The sequence below is a fragment of the Lynx canadensis genome, chromosome A3 (assembly GCF_007474595.2).
Source record: "Lynx canadensis isolate LIC74 chromosome A3, mLynCan4.pri.v2, whole genome shotgun sequence".
Lineage (NCBI taxonomy): Eukaryota > Metazoa > Chordata > Mammalia > Carnivora > Felidae > Lynx > Lynx canadensis.
In genome coordinates, this window is record NC_044305.1 from 107626047 (window position 1) to 107639609 (window position 13563).

General features: G+C 44.7%; 1 protein-coding gene across 1 annotated transcript in view; it reads right to left on the reverse strand.

The window, feature by feature from the left end:
• TMEM178A (transmembrane protein 178A) overlaps positions 1-13191 on the reverse strand; it is a 52393-nt gene extending 39202 nt beyond the window's left edge. The window contains exon 1 of the mRNA XM_030311244.1: positions 12769-13191. Within this exon, the coding sequence (XP_030167104.1) occupies positions 12769-13168 (400 nt within the window). The 5' untranslated portion in view covers positions 13169-13191. The remainder of the gene's footprint in view (positions 1-12768) is intronic.
• Between the last annotated feature and the right edge of the window lie 372 nt (positions 13192-13563).

Sequence of the window (13563 nt, forward strand, 5' to 3'; positions counted from 1 at the left end):
CCCTGGCTGTAAGGTAGGGAGAAAAACGGACAAGGAAACAAACCAGAATACAATGTAAGAAGTGCTTTCATAGAGGAATGTATAAAATACACTGGGGTCTCAGCTAATAAAGCAATTAATTTTGCCAAGCGAGGGGCTGAGGCTAGGGTCAAGGAAGTTTAGAGAGGAAATAACAAAGGCACTAAGCTTTCAAGGAAGAGTGCCCAGATGGACAAGAGGGCACGGTATTTCTCTGTGGATTGGCCTATTCTGGACATTTCTATAAATGGAATCATACAATACTTTGCCTTTTGTGTCTGGCTCCTTCCACTTAGCATAATGGTTTCATGATTCATCCGTATTGAAACACGCATCAGCAAATCATTCCTTTTTATGGCTGCATAATGTTCCATGGTATAATATACTACATTTTGTTGATCTATTCATCAATGGATGGACATCTGGGTTGTATCCACTTTGGGCTAATATGAATGGTGCTAGGCACATTCGTGTAGAAGATTTCATTTGAGTCCCCGTTTTCAATTCTTCTGAGTTTATTTCTAGGAGTGGAATGGCTGGATCATTTGGTAATTCTGTGCTTAATTTATTGAGGAACCCTGCAGACAGAGACTTTTAATATAAGGAAAGGCATGATAAGATTGTATTTTAGAAAGATTAATGCACTAATAGATATTTAAAGAAATAAGATCCCCATAGAGATGGTCCTCCAACGATTCACCAAATAGTTGCTCATTTGTTCTTTCCTGCTTTCTTTCCTTTCCTGCCTGCTCTCTTGCCTTTTTTTTTTTTTTTGAACCTACAAATTGGCATGCAATCTGGTGGTCCAAATATATGTCCACCCACATACCTTGTGGCTCTCCACCATCTTCTGAGGCTTCTGTGCTAAAATCCTGCTAGCTCAGCCCATCTGTAATGGTTCAGATTATTTTCTTGCCTTGAAATTCCTGCTCTAAAGAGGTATCAAGCTTTAATAAATAGGCCGCTCAGTTTCAAATAAGACGTCCAAGAGGAGCGTAGCAATTCCATCAAGAGATGTGAGGTGCGCTGGAGTGGGCTGGCTTTGAACATTCCTGCTGAGATGACTGAGATTCATCCTGACACAGTCTCCCTCCACCCCCTCCTCCAAACCCAAGATCATACACGACCAAACAACTGCCTCCTCACGTGGCCTTCCGGATTTGCAATTCTGAAAGCAAACAGTTCTTCGCAGAGATCTCAAGGATTATTCAAGCCCCGTAAAGACACTGGTAAAGCGGCTCTTCTTCAGATTAGAATTGGTTAGCTTCTCAGGTTTTGACTACGTGCCTGTACCAACACATCAGGACACGGACAACTGCGGAGTGAGTTGCTCATTTCCTTTCTCCAGTTGTTGTAGTGACAGACACATGCTGTCTCTAATAATGGCCACTCGGTCACCAGTCAAGGGATGAGAATGAAATATGTTATGGTCACCATGGTTTTCCTACAAGAAATTAAAACAAGTCATACTATGGGGTGAACAGATTTTTATAAACCAAGCTGGCTTGAGGTGGGGAGAAAGGTATATTCAGAATAATGGTCACCACAGAGCTCTTCTCTAATGTGCACTGAACTTCTACATGGGTTGAGTGGGGGGAGGGGAGGTTGGGGATGGGGGCAAATGTATATCCAGGAAGCACTAAAAACAATGAACTCACCAAAGTAGTGTGCAACAGATTTATAGCAACTGCACTATCAAATCTTAGAGTACATCCATAGCCCCTAACACACACAATTTTGAACACTTTACCTTCCATGTCTAAAAGTGCATTTATAAATAAGCCTCCTTAGAAATAATCATGAAGTCTCTGGGTCATTAGAGAGTAAAGAATCACAACGGGCTCTTCACAAAGGCACCGGGATTTCACCTGGGTGACTCAGTCGGTTACGCATCTGACTCTTGGTTTTGGCTCAGGTCATGATCTCACAGTTTGTGAGTTCGAGCCCTGCGTCAGGCTCTGTGCTGAGCCTGTGCTGTCAGCACAGAGCCTGGAGCCTGCTTCAGATTGTGTCTCGCTCTCTCTCTCTCTCTGCCCCTCCCCTGCTCACGCTCTGTCTCTGTTTCAAAAATAAATAAAGATTTTTTAAAAATTAAAGAAAAAAAACAACAACAAAGGCACTGGGATTTCAAGGCACTGCTGTGTGCCCAAGAAAGTCAGCAGAATATGCTGCCCCAAAACATGCTACTTTTGCATAAGGACTATTGTGAGCTGAAGGCAATTGAGAAGAAGTAGATATAAGAATACTTCTCTGCCCTCCTCCTTCCCCTATCTACCAGGAAGGTTGGAAATTCATCTCTAAGTGATCCCGTGTATATGCACCATGCGTATGTTAAATTTCTGTTGTTTTCCTTTTGTTAATGTGAATTCCATAAATCTGATTTATAAGGTCCCAAGTGGAGAAGCTAGGCGTGCAGAGGGAAAAAGGTATTTTTCTTCCCCTTTGCCCATGAGGGCAGGATACAGAGAGACAACATAGTAAATCTGGGAAAGCTAGTAGAAAACCTGGGTTCTCCTCTCAGTCCTGATCTACCTGCAGAATAACCACAGCTGGAACAGGACTGCCATCTGAAGTTCCCTACTGCGGCAGGCACTATGGTTGTAAACACAACAACCACATTTCCTTAGCTAACAGAAACCAAATCTTGTTCCCCTGTCAGGCAGCCAAATGCTTCCTGGGAAGACTGGGCCCTTCCTTCTCCAGGGCCAGAAGAACACTTAATTGGTCTACGGGAATTCTGATCATTCCATTCCACTGCCAGGGATTGGTTTAGGGAATGGTCATGTGACAGAATTCTCACCAATGAGACCTCTGGGAAGTCTGCTGGGAGACTTATGGGAAATTACACTTTTTATCAAAGAGGTTCACCAAATGGGGTAGTCTCCCTTCCTTCCTAGTTTGAACTGTTGCTGTATGGGGAAGTGACTCATGGCACCGCTGTGACCAGGAAGAGACAAGCCTGGAGGCAAAAACAGCCATGTTGGGACTACTAAAGCCCAATAGCACTGAATCTTTAATCAGCCCAGGTGCAGGCTTCCTCCAGGCTTCTTGTTATGGGAGATAATACATTTTCCTTGTAGGTAAAGTCGTTTTTATTTAGGTTTTCTGTCATTTGGCACTAAGAGATCCTCAACTGATAAACCCACCTAGGTAAGTGGGTGTTTATCAAGCACTTTATTAATTGCCTTTTATAAAAATTAGACCCACAGCTCAAATTATAATGTTTCATACCTAATCAGAAATGCTGCTCTACCTGACCTTTGCAGAAATAAAAACAACTCCAGAAAACTCCATATATAGACTACTTGGCCAGGGGCAGGAAATAAGTCTGCCATTTTAACCTGTAAATAGAACTGGAAGCATGCTAAAACAAAAACTCTGTGATAGTTTAGAAATAAAAAACCACCCAAACAAACAATAAAACATGCTCTAAAAAGTACCCATGCCACAAATTTCCAAAATGAAAATCTGGCCAATTAGGAAGAAGCGCTCAATTTCCCCCATGGCGTAATCAAAATATTACTGCAGAATCATCTGTATGTGTGGATTAGAGAACAGGGAGTGACTCCGTTTAAGGTCTCTCAGAGGCTCTCAGACATATTTATTTCAATAACCGTGTCACATTTGGAGGGCATACAAAACTGTGCTCCTGTCACTTTTTAAAAATTGTCCCAAATCAGGTGTGCTGGGGTCAGTTCAGAAGACTAACCGGTAATGAGTTATTTACACAGCTCCCAATTTTCCAAGTCAGTAGTGGTGTCCGGGATGACTCCGGGGGACCGAGCACCCATGCGCACAATATCCATCAGCTCCCTTCACCGCCCTCCACGAAGAATATACAATGTGGATAAAGCCCCCCACTGCCTGTCAGACTGCAATCTCTCAGCTTCTTCTATACAAGATTGAAGGGCCTCCTTTCTCCAAATGATAGACTGTTTTATAAACTAAAACAGATTCAAAATGCTGCTGATTACAACATCCCCTCCCTCACAGGCGTTCTGATAATGGGCTTTCAGGAAGAAAAGGAGGGAATTCGGGCCGGTGTGCTGGGAATTGCATGTAATTGATAGGCATTCGCAGCACACGTGGAAATCTTCTACCACAGGCATCATCGCAAAAAAATTGGGTGAGGATCGTTGCTCAAAGTTCCTTTCAACTCTGTGGATCTTTGATTCTACATGTGCTTACCTATTTTCCTCCTACCATGCTGAGTCTCCTTCAGAAAGAAAAGGTAACTCTTGAGAAAAAAGGAGGAAAGAACTACAACCTGACTTTGATGCTTCTTGGGCGGACATCTTCTGGCTGGATGTTCTCTTCTACTGCTGAGTAGTAAACGCTTTCCTTGCATCTTTTGTTTTGTTTGTTTCGACACCCGAACAAAAAGACGGCGTTTTTCAGAAACATTTGTGTTAGCAGTCACTGTCACTTTTCCCACCACACTTTTCTTCAGCTCGTCTCATTATTTGTCTAGTGCTTGTGAGTTTTAGCTTTCTTCAGCCAAAGCTTCCATTGTCTGAACACCAAAGTTTCCTCCAATGTGTTGGATGCGAAGAAGGAAATGATCCAGAAGAAGTGATTCTGAAGCATCAGTGACATAAAACAAATACTGAGCTCCAGTTGGCCTGGGCTCAGTTACTCCCATTGTAACTCCCATTGTCACCGTGATGATCTGTTTCATGATTTCTCAATCCCATGACAAGTGACCAGTTCTGTTGTTTTTCAGAATAACTTCATTGAGGACCATTTTACGGGAAGCACACGCTTAAAATTTCATGACAGCTGTAACCGTTACTGTAAGCAGTTTTCAAAATCGTGAGAACTTAAGAAATGGCATTTGAACCCAAATTAACGACCTACCCAAACCTCCTTCCTCCCTGCTCTGGGTACGGTTAGGGAAAGTACAACCCCACAAGACAGGAGGACATAGCGCCCATATTTTTCACTAAGCAGCCTCTTATCTTCAAAGGCATTTCCTTTCCAACGCTCAGCAACATTTGTTGACTGATCACTGAGTGAAGCAAATGCTCACATCCCCTACACCAAAGAAAAATTCTTTAAAATGTTAAACAAAAGAGATCCGAGCCAAATATAGGTTCCCCACCCTCCCCACTCCACCATTCTCCCAACCCTGCCTGTTCCCCTGCGACAGACCCGAAGTCTCCATGTCAGTGCTTATTGGCAGATGAAAGGATCAGTGTTGATTTGCAGTTGAGTGACCTGTTGCAAAGGGACAGTCAAGCCCCCCTGGAATTATCGATACATTCAGAATTTCCAACTTCTGTTCCTGGAAACTTTTCCCTCCGTACCTATATAGTATCAAATTACCCGGAGAGACCAAAAGGGAACATAGTACATCCTCTAGGTCCTTACAGGAGAAATGAGTCGATTGATTTTTACCTGTGAACAAAACATCGAAAAGTCTGAACACTTTTCTAGCAAGTTCTAGAAAATCATTCCATGTGTCCGCAGTAATTTAAGATCACAGAAACTAAAATACGGTTGGTATTGTTTCCCTTTTTTCCCTTGCTAATGCATCCTCTGATGGATGCCCCCATGACATTATTGTTAGGTCTGCAATCAGTTTATCTGGCTGAACTCCAAGAAAGATGGAGCGCAGCATACAGTTTCCAGTTAACTCCGCAGCAAACAAAGGCTGTCGGCCTCAGACGGCCAATGCCTACTCTCATGCTCCAAGTTCAGTCACATCCTTTTAGTGAAAACTTGCAATAAAATAGATTAATCACTGCAATCACTTTTAACCACAGAGAAACACTGTAAGAAAGTGGGGAAAAAAATAAACTGACATAAATTTTATCAGGTTTCGAAGACAACGTCCACTTTCTATTTACAGATGCCTTTATTTTGATAAAAATCTTTACAACCAGTTGTGCAAAGCTTTAGACAATATCAATATTGTGCTGGGTTTGGTTTTTTTTTTAAATCGTAACTGTAGGAAAACAAATTTTTTTAAACCTAAAGCAAGTCTACACGGTCTTAAAAATGATCTTAGCTGAATTGCCCCAAAATGTGGAGTTAGGTTTTACTCCGAAAGAGACATATTGGCTATGTGACATATTTACCAATCTTCCAGTTTGATTGTTTTTAACTTGGCCTTTCTATTTCACCAGTTGCTTTTGCAAGGGGGGAGGAAGTGAAGAGGATGACCAAATCTGATTATTTTTATTCTTTTAGCCAGCAAGCAGTACCAGAAAATGGAACCCAGATGTTCACGCGATTGGGTAGCAAAGAACAGTGGAAGCTCCCTGAGAGATAAAGTGGGAACAAGCAAAGTGGGCTGAGGGAATGAGGAGACAGCCACACCAAGGTCACAGCTTGCTTGGCAGAGGTCACAGACCAATAATCTGGGGTGCACTGCACTTCAGGTATAAGGGAGATCAAAGGAAAGGTCATGTTTGGTAAGTGTTGGGAACACCGGATGGCCCGCCTAAATTCCTTCAATGTTCCCACTCATTACGGTCTCCAGCTCAGCATCCACACTGGGAGTCTCCCTTACTCCCTCAATGGAATGTAACGTCCAGATGCTCCCCTAACAAAAGCTTATCTTCTACAGCAATCAAGAACACTTGCAATTACCAGTAGCCTGCCTGATGGGATTTGAGGGCTCTTGTTGAGCTGTGGAGAAGAAAAATCAGTAGCTAACACAAAAAAATCACAGCAACTTGGATATAATTGGATATGAACTTTCTATGACATAGCAAAAACTCTTCCTTTTTTCTCCCTCAAAGCCATTGCTAAATGTTATCCATGAGACATGGTGGATACAAATGTCATTGATTCTGGCAATTTTGTTCACAAGCCACTTAACACACCATCCACTTTTGTGTTTAGAAGTCCGTTTTAAAAGACAATTCCTATGTGCAGACGGAAAGAATTTAAGCAAGTATTTTTTTTTTTTTTTTTTTTTTTTTTTGCTAGCAGAGTGGCAAGTCAGAATTTAATTTCTCTTCAAGATAACCTTCAGGAGCGTTAGCAATAGAACGTGTGGAAACACACTCTGTTCAGCCTCAAAACGCTGTGCGGCAAAACTACAAATCTGGTCGTTAAGAGTTGTGTGGTATGAGCCGGCGGTTGTTTAATCAAAAAGGGCTCATTTAATACTGTGCCTAGTGTCAGAAATGATGCAGAAAGAAAATGTGTCTTCTTCCCCTCGTGCAAGATGAATGTGTGTGACATAACAGTGCACTGGGAGATCCCCCATGAAGTTCAGCCAGGATGGGAAAGATCACTCCTTTCTCTGCTCAGATGAGAGACTTGGCTCTGCTAACGAGCAGGGAGAGAAACGCTCTTCAAAGTGGGGTGCGTACGTGCCATCTTTTGGAATGCAGGGTGAAAAGAGTTGAACTTCTGTCGATATCTATTACCACATCCCTTCAAAATTTGCTTCTGTCTGTGCTTTATGATGCATGTGTTAGTACGGTCCATGCACATAATTTAAAAATGAATAAATACAAGCGATATGGAGTGCTGCTCAAAACGGTTTCAGAGACCACTTGCTTTGAGAAAAAAGAAAGAAAAAGGGAGTCTTATTGATATCCCCAGCACCCCCAAAACTAAGGAATCCCTTTGCCAGCGGCGTCTTCCGGTCCAAGAGAAGATCTGGGAACAATATGTGACCTAATGGGTCAGAGGGGAGAAACAGTGCTAGCCTCTCAACCTTCCTAGATATAGCTACTCTTGGGAGATAATTATTCTAACACAAATGATACTTTGGTCTACAAATGGGCTGAAGAAAAGCATCAATCTAATTCTGTGTCAGGTAGAACTTTGTGGGTCCTGTACAGACTATTAATTTCATGGAAAATAAGCAACAAGGGAAACAGATAAATCATTAGCAGAGTGATCCAGTGAATTTCCTACCAATTTTCCTACTTTCTTTCTCTTGCAGAGAACAAAATGACAAAGTATTTGTGTCCCACTGTCTTTGATATCTCTGTTTATCTCATTAGATGAAAAATGCTTCTGAAACCACAAGGACATGTTTTATTTCAAGTTTCAAGAATTCAATCCCAAATGATTTATACAAGTTAACATTATGCATACAGAATTATGATCTTCACATTTCTGAAATTCTATCCCTTTAAATTTCATAAAACAAAACACTGCAACATTAATTTTCTTTTTGTTTATTGCAGGCAATATATAATCAGAATTTGATCTCCATCAACAAGGCACATATATTTGAAACGTAATGTTAATTGCTTTTAATGAAGATTTTTAATTAAAAAATTTTAGGAAACTAAAGTGAAGGCCAGTAAGAACAGTTGGAACTTCTGATATAATTTCAACGACTAATCCCCATTCAAAATTAATTTCTCCAAAGCTCACCACATAATGTATTCACAAATCTCATCAATGTTTATTTATTAAAATCAGTGTTTTCAGTTATTGAAAGCAGCATTATATAATGTTTCCAACTGAGATTCCTTCCATCTGCCCTCCTATTTGACTGTTCATCGAGTGGTTTAAACAGAGGAGTTGTACTTGGAACAGAAGGGCCGGGGACCCCAAAGGACAGAGCACTCCATCACTATGCACTGTACTCTCTATCATTTGCCAACCAGTGCTAGCTGCCCTCCCCAAGTGCTCTTCCCATAACCCACTAAGTGCAGTTACTACATAACCCACTAGAAACTAACTGCACCACTTGATATGAACTCTACGAGGACAGACGTTTGTATGCATTGATTCATTCCTGTATCCTCCACACTTACAGTAATACCGGGTACCTAATATATATCTGTTGAGTGAATAAATCGGATGGATGAATGAATGAGTCAATGAATGAATGAAGATCCTGTCTTTAGGTCACCTCTTCTCATTTCCTGGGCTTCTTATTTAATCCATGCCACGTCTACCCACTTTACTGGCTTTCTGTGACTTTTGCATGGACAGGTCGCATTCAAAATTCTAGCAGTCCCGGTGGCACTGAGGCGCCTGAGGCTCTATGCTTTAAGTCTATTCTCTCAAGTTCCTGCAACCAGGGTCTCTCAACTTTTATATTCTTACTGGCAAGTGGAGGATGACTTCTTTGGATATAGTCCCTACTTTGACCAGTGAAGCTTCCTTAGCATCAAAAGTTAGCTGCAAGAAGGAACTACATGGAAGAATAATTTAGAATCAACAGACCAACTCAAACACAAAAGAGCCGCACATGGCGAATCTTCCTCATATTGCCTTGAACATAATAGGCTTTCAGTGGGCACTTACCGCACTGGATAGTAAACTATGGAAAAATACAGTGTGAACCTAATATCTCTAAAGCCTTTACAAGCTATCCCAGTGGGCAAGAGAGTGAAATGGGGACTGGTCAGCGTAGGGCTGGTTAGAGGACTTGCAGCTGGAAAAACAAATGTCTTCCAATTGTGCTGTCGAATGGCCCTCTGTCAGCCTGGTAGGCTCTATCTAGTCTTGGTTCTTAATGGATTTATCAATAATAACTTCACCGCCATTCTCATTGAAGGTCCTGCTTGTTGGGCCAGTCTAGACCTCCTAGGGTCACGCTGGGCTAGCAGTGAACTAGAATCATAAATGAAGGGTGACGATCAGAATTTGGTGACTTTTCCCAAATATCTGTCCCATCGAGACCAATGCTTTTCTGGCTCATGTGATTTCTCTTCAGTAGAGTAAGATGACATAGACTATCCGTCTATCCGTGTCATTTCTAAACTAATCTCTCATTCTCTACATTGAGACTGTTTGTCTCCTCTCCATCTCTCAGAAATACTTGCCTGGCCTCCGGGAACACGAAATGCAAACAATCCCAACTATGAGAATGTTTTCCACATTATCAACTCACACTTTCTTCTCCGCAACTTTTACTCACCTCCAGGCTTGGCCTTCTAAGTCCGTATGTAGAACAGCTAATCTCTTTCTTTTTCTCTCAAAAGCTCACTAACTATCCCAGGCGGGTCTGTGGCCCTTGCCCACCCCACCCCACTCTCCCATTTGAATCTACTTTCCTTCATTTCTTATGGTTAAAATTTCTAAAGGTTAGAACTCATAAACAAGGCAATTCAGAGAAGAAAGTAAAAATAGAACATAAGACGCTAGTTATCTAAATTTTTAAGTGAGATGTGATTTCAACTGCTAGATGTATATGACTCATTTAAGAAATTCATACCACAGCCACTAAGGTCCGATGCCAAGACAAAGGTAATAATGTTCCCCTAATACTGATGCCAAAATCAAATTGTTCATAGAATCACAGAATTTTAAAGCCGTTCATTTTGCCCATTCATTTCGCAGCTAATGAAACGGAGATCCATAAGAGTTATATAACCAGCCCAAGGTAGATTAGCAGGAATGTTGAAAGTACTTGACACATTTTTGGCCATCTCCCAAAAAACAAATTATGATCCTATAATGTACTGATATCTGTCATTTTCTCCAAACTCCTCATGTCTTAATAATGTCAGCTCATTAACTTCCCAGAAAGCTAAATTTACACTGTTATTATTACAACAATGTTAAATTTTAGAACTAGAAAATTCCCTAAAGAGTAGTCAGCTTTCCTGATACCACAGACAAGCAAACTGAAGGCCAATGAGACCCAGACACTTCTTGGAGGACACATTGCAACTGAGCAGCAGAGCCCGTGTCTTCTGGTTACAGCCTAGAACCCTCTAGTGTTCTGCACAAAGAATGAGCTAAACACCATCAATATTACAAAGCTGATATTGCTTTCATCTAAAACACCGCATTCATGATGAGAAAAATATAATTCTTTTAACTAGTATAGGAATCTTATGGAAGTGCTAGTCTGGACAAACATTTGCCAGAAAGACTGTAGAAGAAGGGATTTTGAACAATAGGCAGAGATTGGATTCAGTGACCTCTAAAGTCCCTTCCACCTTTAGGATCATTTGATTCTGGACTGCCCAAGACCTGGGCACCACAGCTAGCCAGGGCACTTCCAGAGGTGGAGAAGGTGCAGTATCCCAGGGTGGGGGTGGGGAGGTGGTCCCTCTCCTGTTGTCAGGTTAGACTCTGCCCTGCTGTCCCAGGCATTCCTCTCTAGCCAATTTACATGCAATCAACTACTGTAGGCATAGAAAGAGTGTAAGGCAATGCAGCTCTCTCATTTCCAAAGACAGACTACACTGCTTAGCTTTCAAAATTGCCTTGCCTAAATGAGCATTCCATAACTGAGCCTCCAAATTCAGCTTTTGCAGTTTGTTCATGTACTATGCTACTATCAGAATTAATTATGCAGCATCTTCATGAGGTGAAATCAGATTTGGATGCGAGTTAGGAGAGGAAAGAAAAAGGTTTATTTCCTTAAGGAAGGCTTCTGTCCTTATCCCCCCCCCCAAAAGCTCTGGAGTCCCTCCATGCACAGACAGATTTCAGATGGCAGTCCCCAGCTGAGCTAGCCATGGGAAGGAGGAAGTTGACATGTATGAGAAATGAAGAATATGCCAACTAACAAGACTCTGAAGGCCAAACCGTTATTAACCCCCTCCTTTCTACGTGATTCCGTTCCACAGTATAATTCAACACAAGTCCCTTCTCTGGCTTTCCTGAATGGCTACTAGATACTAAAACGTACAGATTTTAGACTTTTTCCTTTTTGCAAGAATGAGTCCAAGGGAAAGAAGGTATGCTTTTTCATCTCAGAGAAAAAGAATGTACATTAAGAGTGGAACCCTGAAAGTTAGAAGGAAGCTTCACCCATAGGATGGTCTCGTTGAATATTTTTACATGAATGAGATTACCAAAAAAAAAAAAAAAAAAAAAAAAAAATCAAACTTTTGATTACATGCATGGGACCCAGGTGTTGCACAGACTTCAGAAGAGCAAACTGATGCTCTACAACTCAGTACCCAAAACCAAAACGACAAAAGCAGCCTTACACGGTATCCCAAACACGAGAGACTCCACTCCAAACCCAGAAAGCTGCACTTTAAAGGGCTTTGGAGGGTTCTCTCCTCTCACCCTGGCGTGCCTAGACACTGAGGACGGTGTGAGGAGTGATGGATCCGGAAGGCTGGAAAAAAAGTAGACGTCCTATCTGCGTGCAGCTGCCTCACCAATGAATTAATGCTATCTGAGGTCTAATCAATACGAACCCTGCACTTTGGGGTTGGGAAGAAAACCTCGGGCCTCCTTAGCTTCCCATTAGCCTGCCAGGCTGGGATGACCACACCAGTTCCGTCCAATACCGACAGGAGCACAATACAAGAAAAAGCCCCTTTCTGCCTCTTCTGAGGCTTGCACCACTTTACTTCCAAAGGTATTTCTAAAAGGAAGGCACAACTTGAGAGGTGGCCGGCTCGGAAAGGTCGGGTCTTTCTTATTGTTACCCTCCGTAGGGGAGCAGCGGCGAGAAAAGCTGCACATGCATTCCAAGTCTGGCAGGTGTACAAAGACAGCGAAGGACGAGGGGAGAGGAAAGGAAGAGGGGCACAGGAGGCAAGGGAAAGAAAGAAGCAGCTAGAAGCCGGGGGGGGGGGGGGGGGGGGGGCTACAGCACAGGCTTGAGGGAAGGAGGGGAGGGCAGGATGAGAAGGGAAGAGTCGTGGAAAGAAAGAGCCAGAGAAGAGAAGAGGGGAGGGACGGGGAAGCAAGAAAGGACGAGAAAGGAAGAACCGAGGCGGCCGGGAAGGATGAAAGAATGGGCCGGGGAGAGGGGCGCGGGGACGCGGCCGCGGGGACCGGCGCGCCCCGGGGGAGCCGCGGGCTGCGCTCCCCGCGCGGGCGCCCGGGGCGCAGGGCGCGCCCGCCGCTCACCTTTCAGGATGAGGGTGTCGATGTCCCGGTCGATGCCCAGGAAGTAGCACTTCCTCCAGAGGCCCGAGTAGGTGGCGAAGAGCGGCCGGCCGCACTCGGCGTCCAGCCCGCCGAGCCCCAGCAGCGAGCGCCAGGACTCGGGGTCGGCGCGCCCCGGGCCCCCCGGGAGCAGCCGGCGCCCCAGCGGGGGCGAGTCCCGCAGCGGCAGGTGCGACAGCGGCATGAGGCGGTTCTTCTGGTCCGGGGGGTCTGCGCCCGCGCGGCTGCGCTCGCAGCTCTCCTTGTGGCGCCGGGGGTCGGTCTCGTACCAGTGGTCGGTGAAGATGGCCGTGACCAGCAGCCCCAGGGAGCAGAGGCTGAGGCCGAGGCTGAGCGCCGTGACGAGCGCCCGCGGCTCCATGGCTTCCCGCCCCGCCGCAGCCGCCGGTGGGCTCACGCGCCGCCGCCAGACACAATGCACTTGGCCTCGGCTCTCCGCCGCGCTCCCTCCCGCGCTCCCCCACCTGCCCCCCACCTCCCTCCCTCCCGCGGCCTCCCCGCCCCCCGGCTCCCCGCCCCCCGGCTCCCCGCCCGGCTCCGCTCCTCCGACCGCCCCCCCCGCCCCCACCGGGCCCCCGGCTCCCCGCCGCCCCCCGCGCCGCTCGTACTTTCTGGCCCTCCCCCTCCCCCTCCTCCCCGGCCCCGCGGCGCCCCCCACCCGCTCACTCCCCTCGCCTCCTCTCCACCGCCCGAGCCTGCCGTCCGCCCTTCTCCCCGGCGATCCCCCTTCCCTTTTAATCCCTCCCCGCCGCCCTC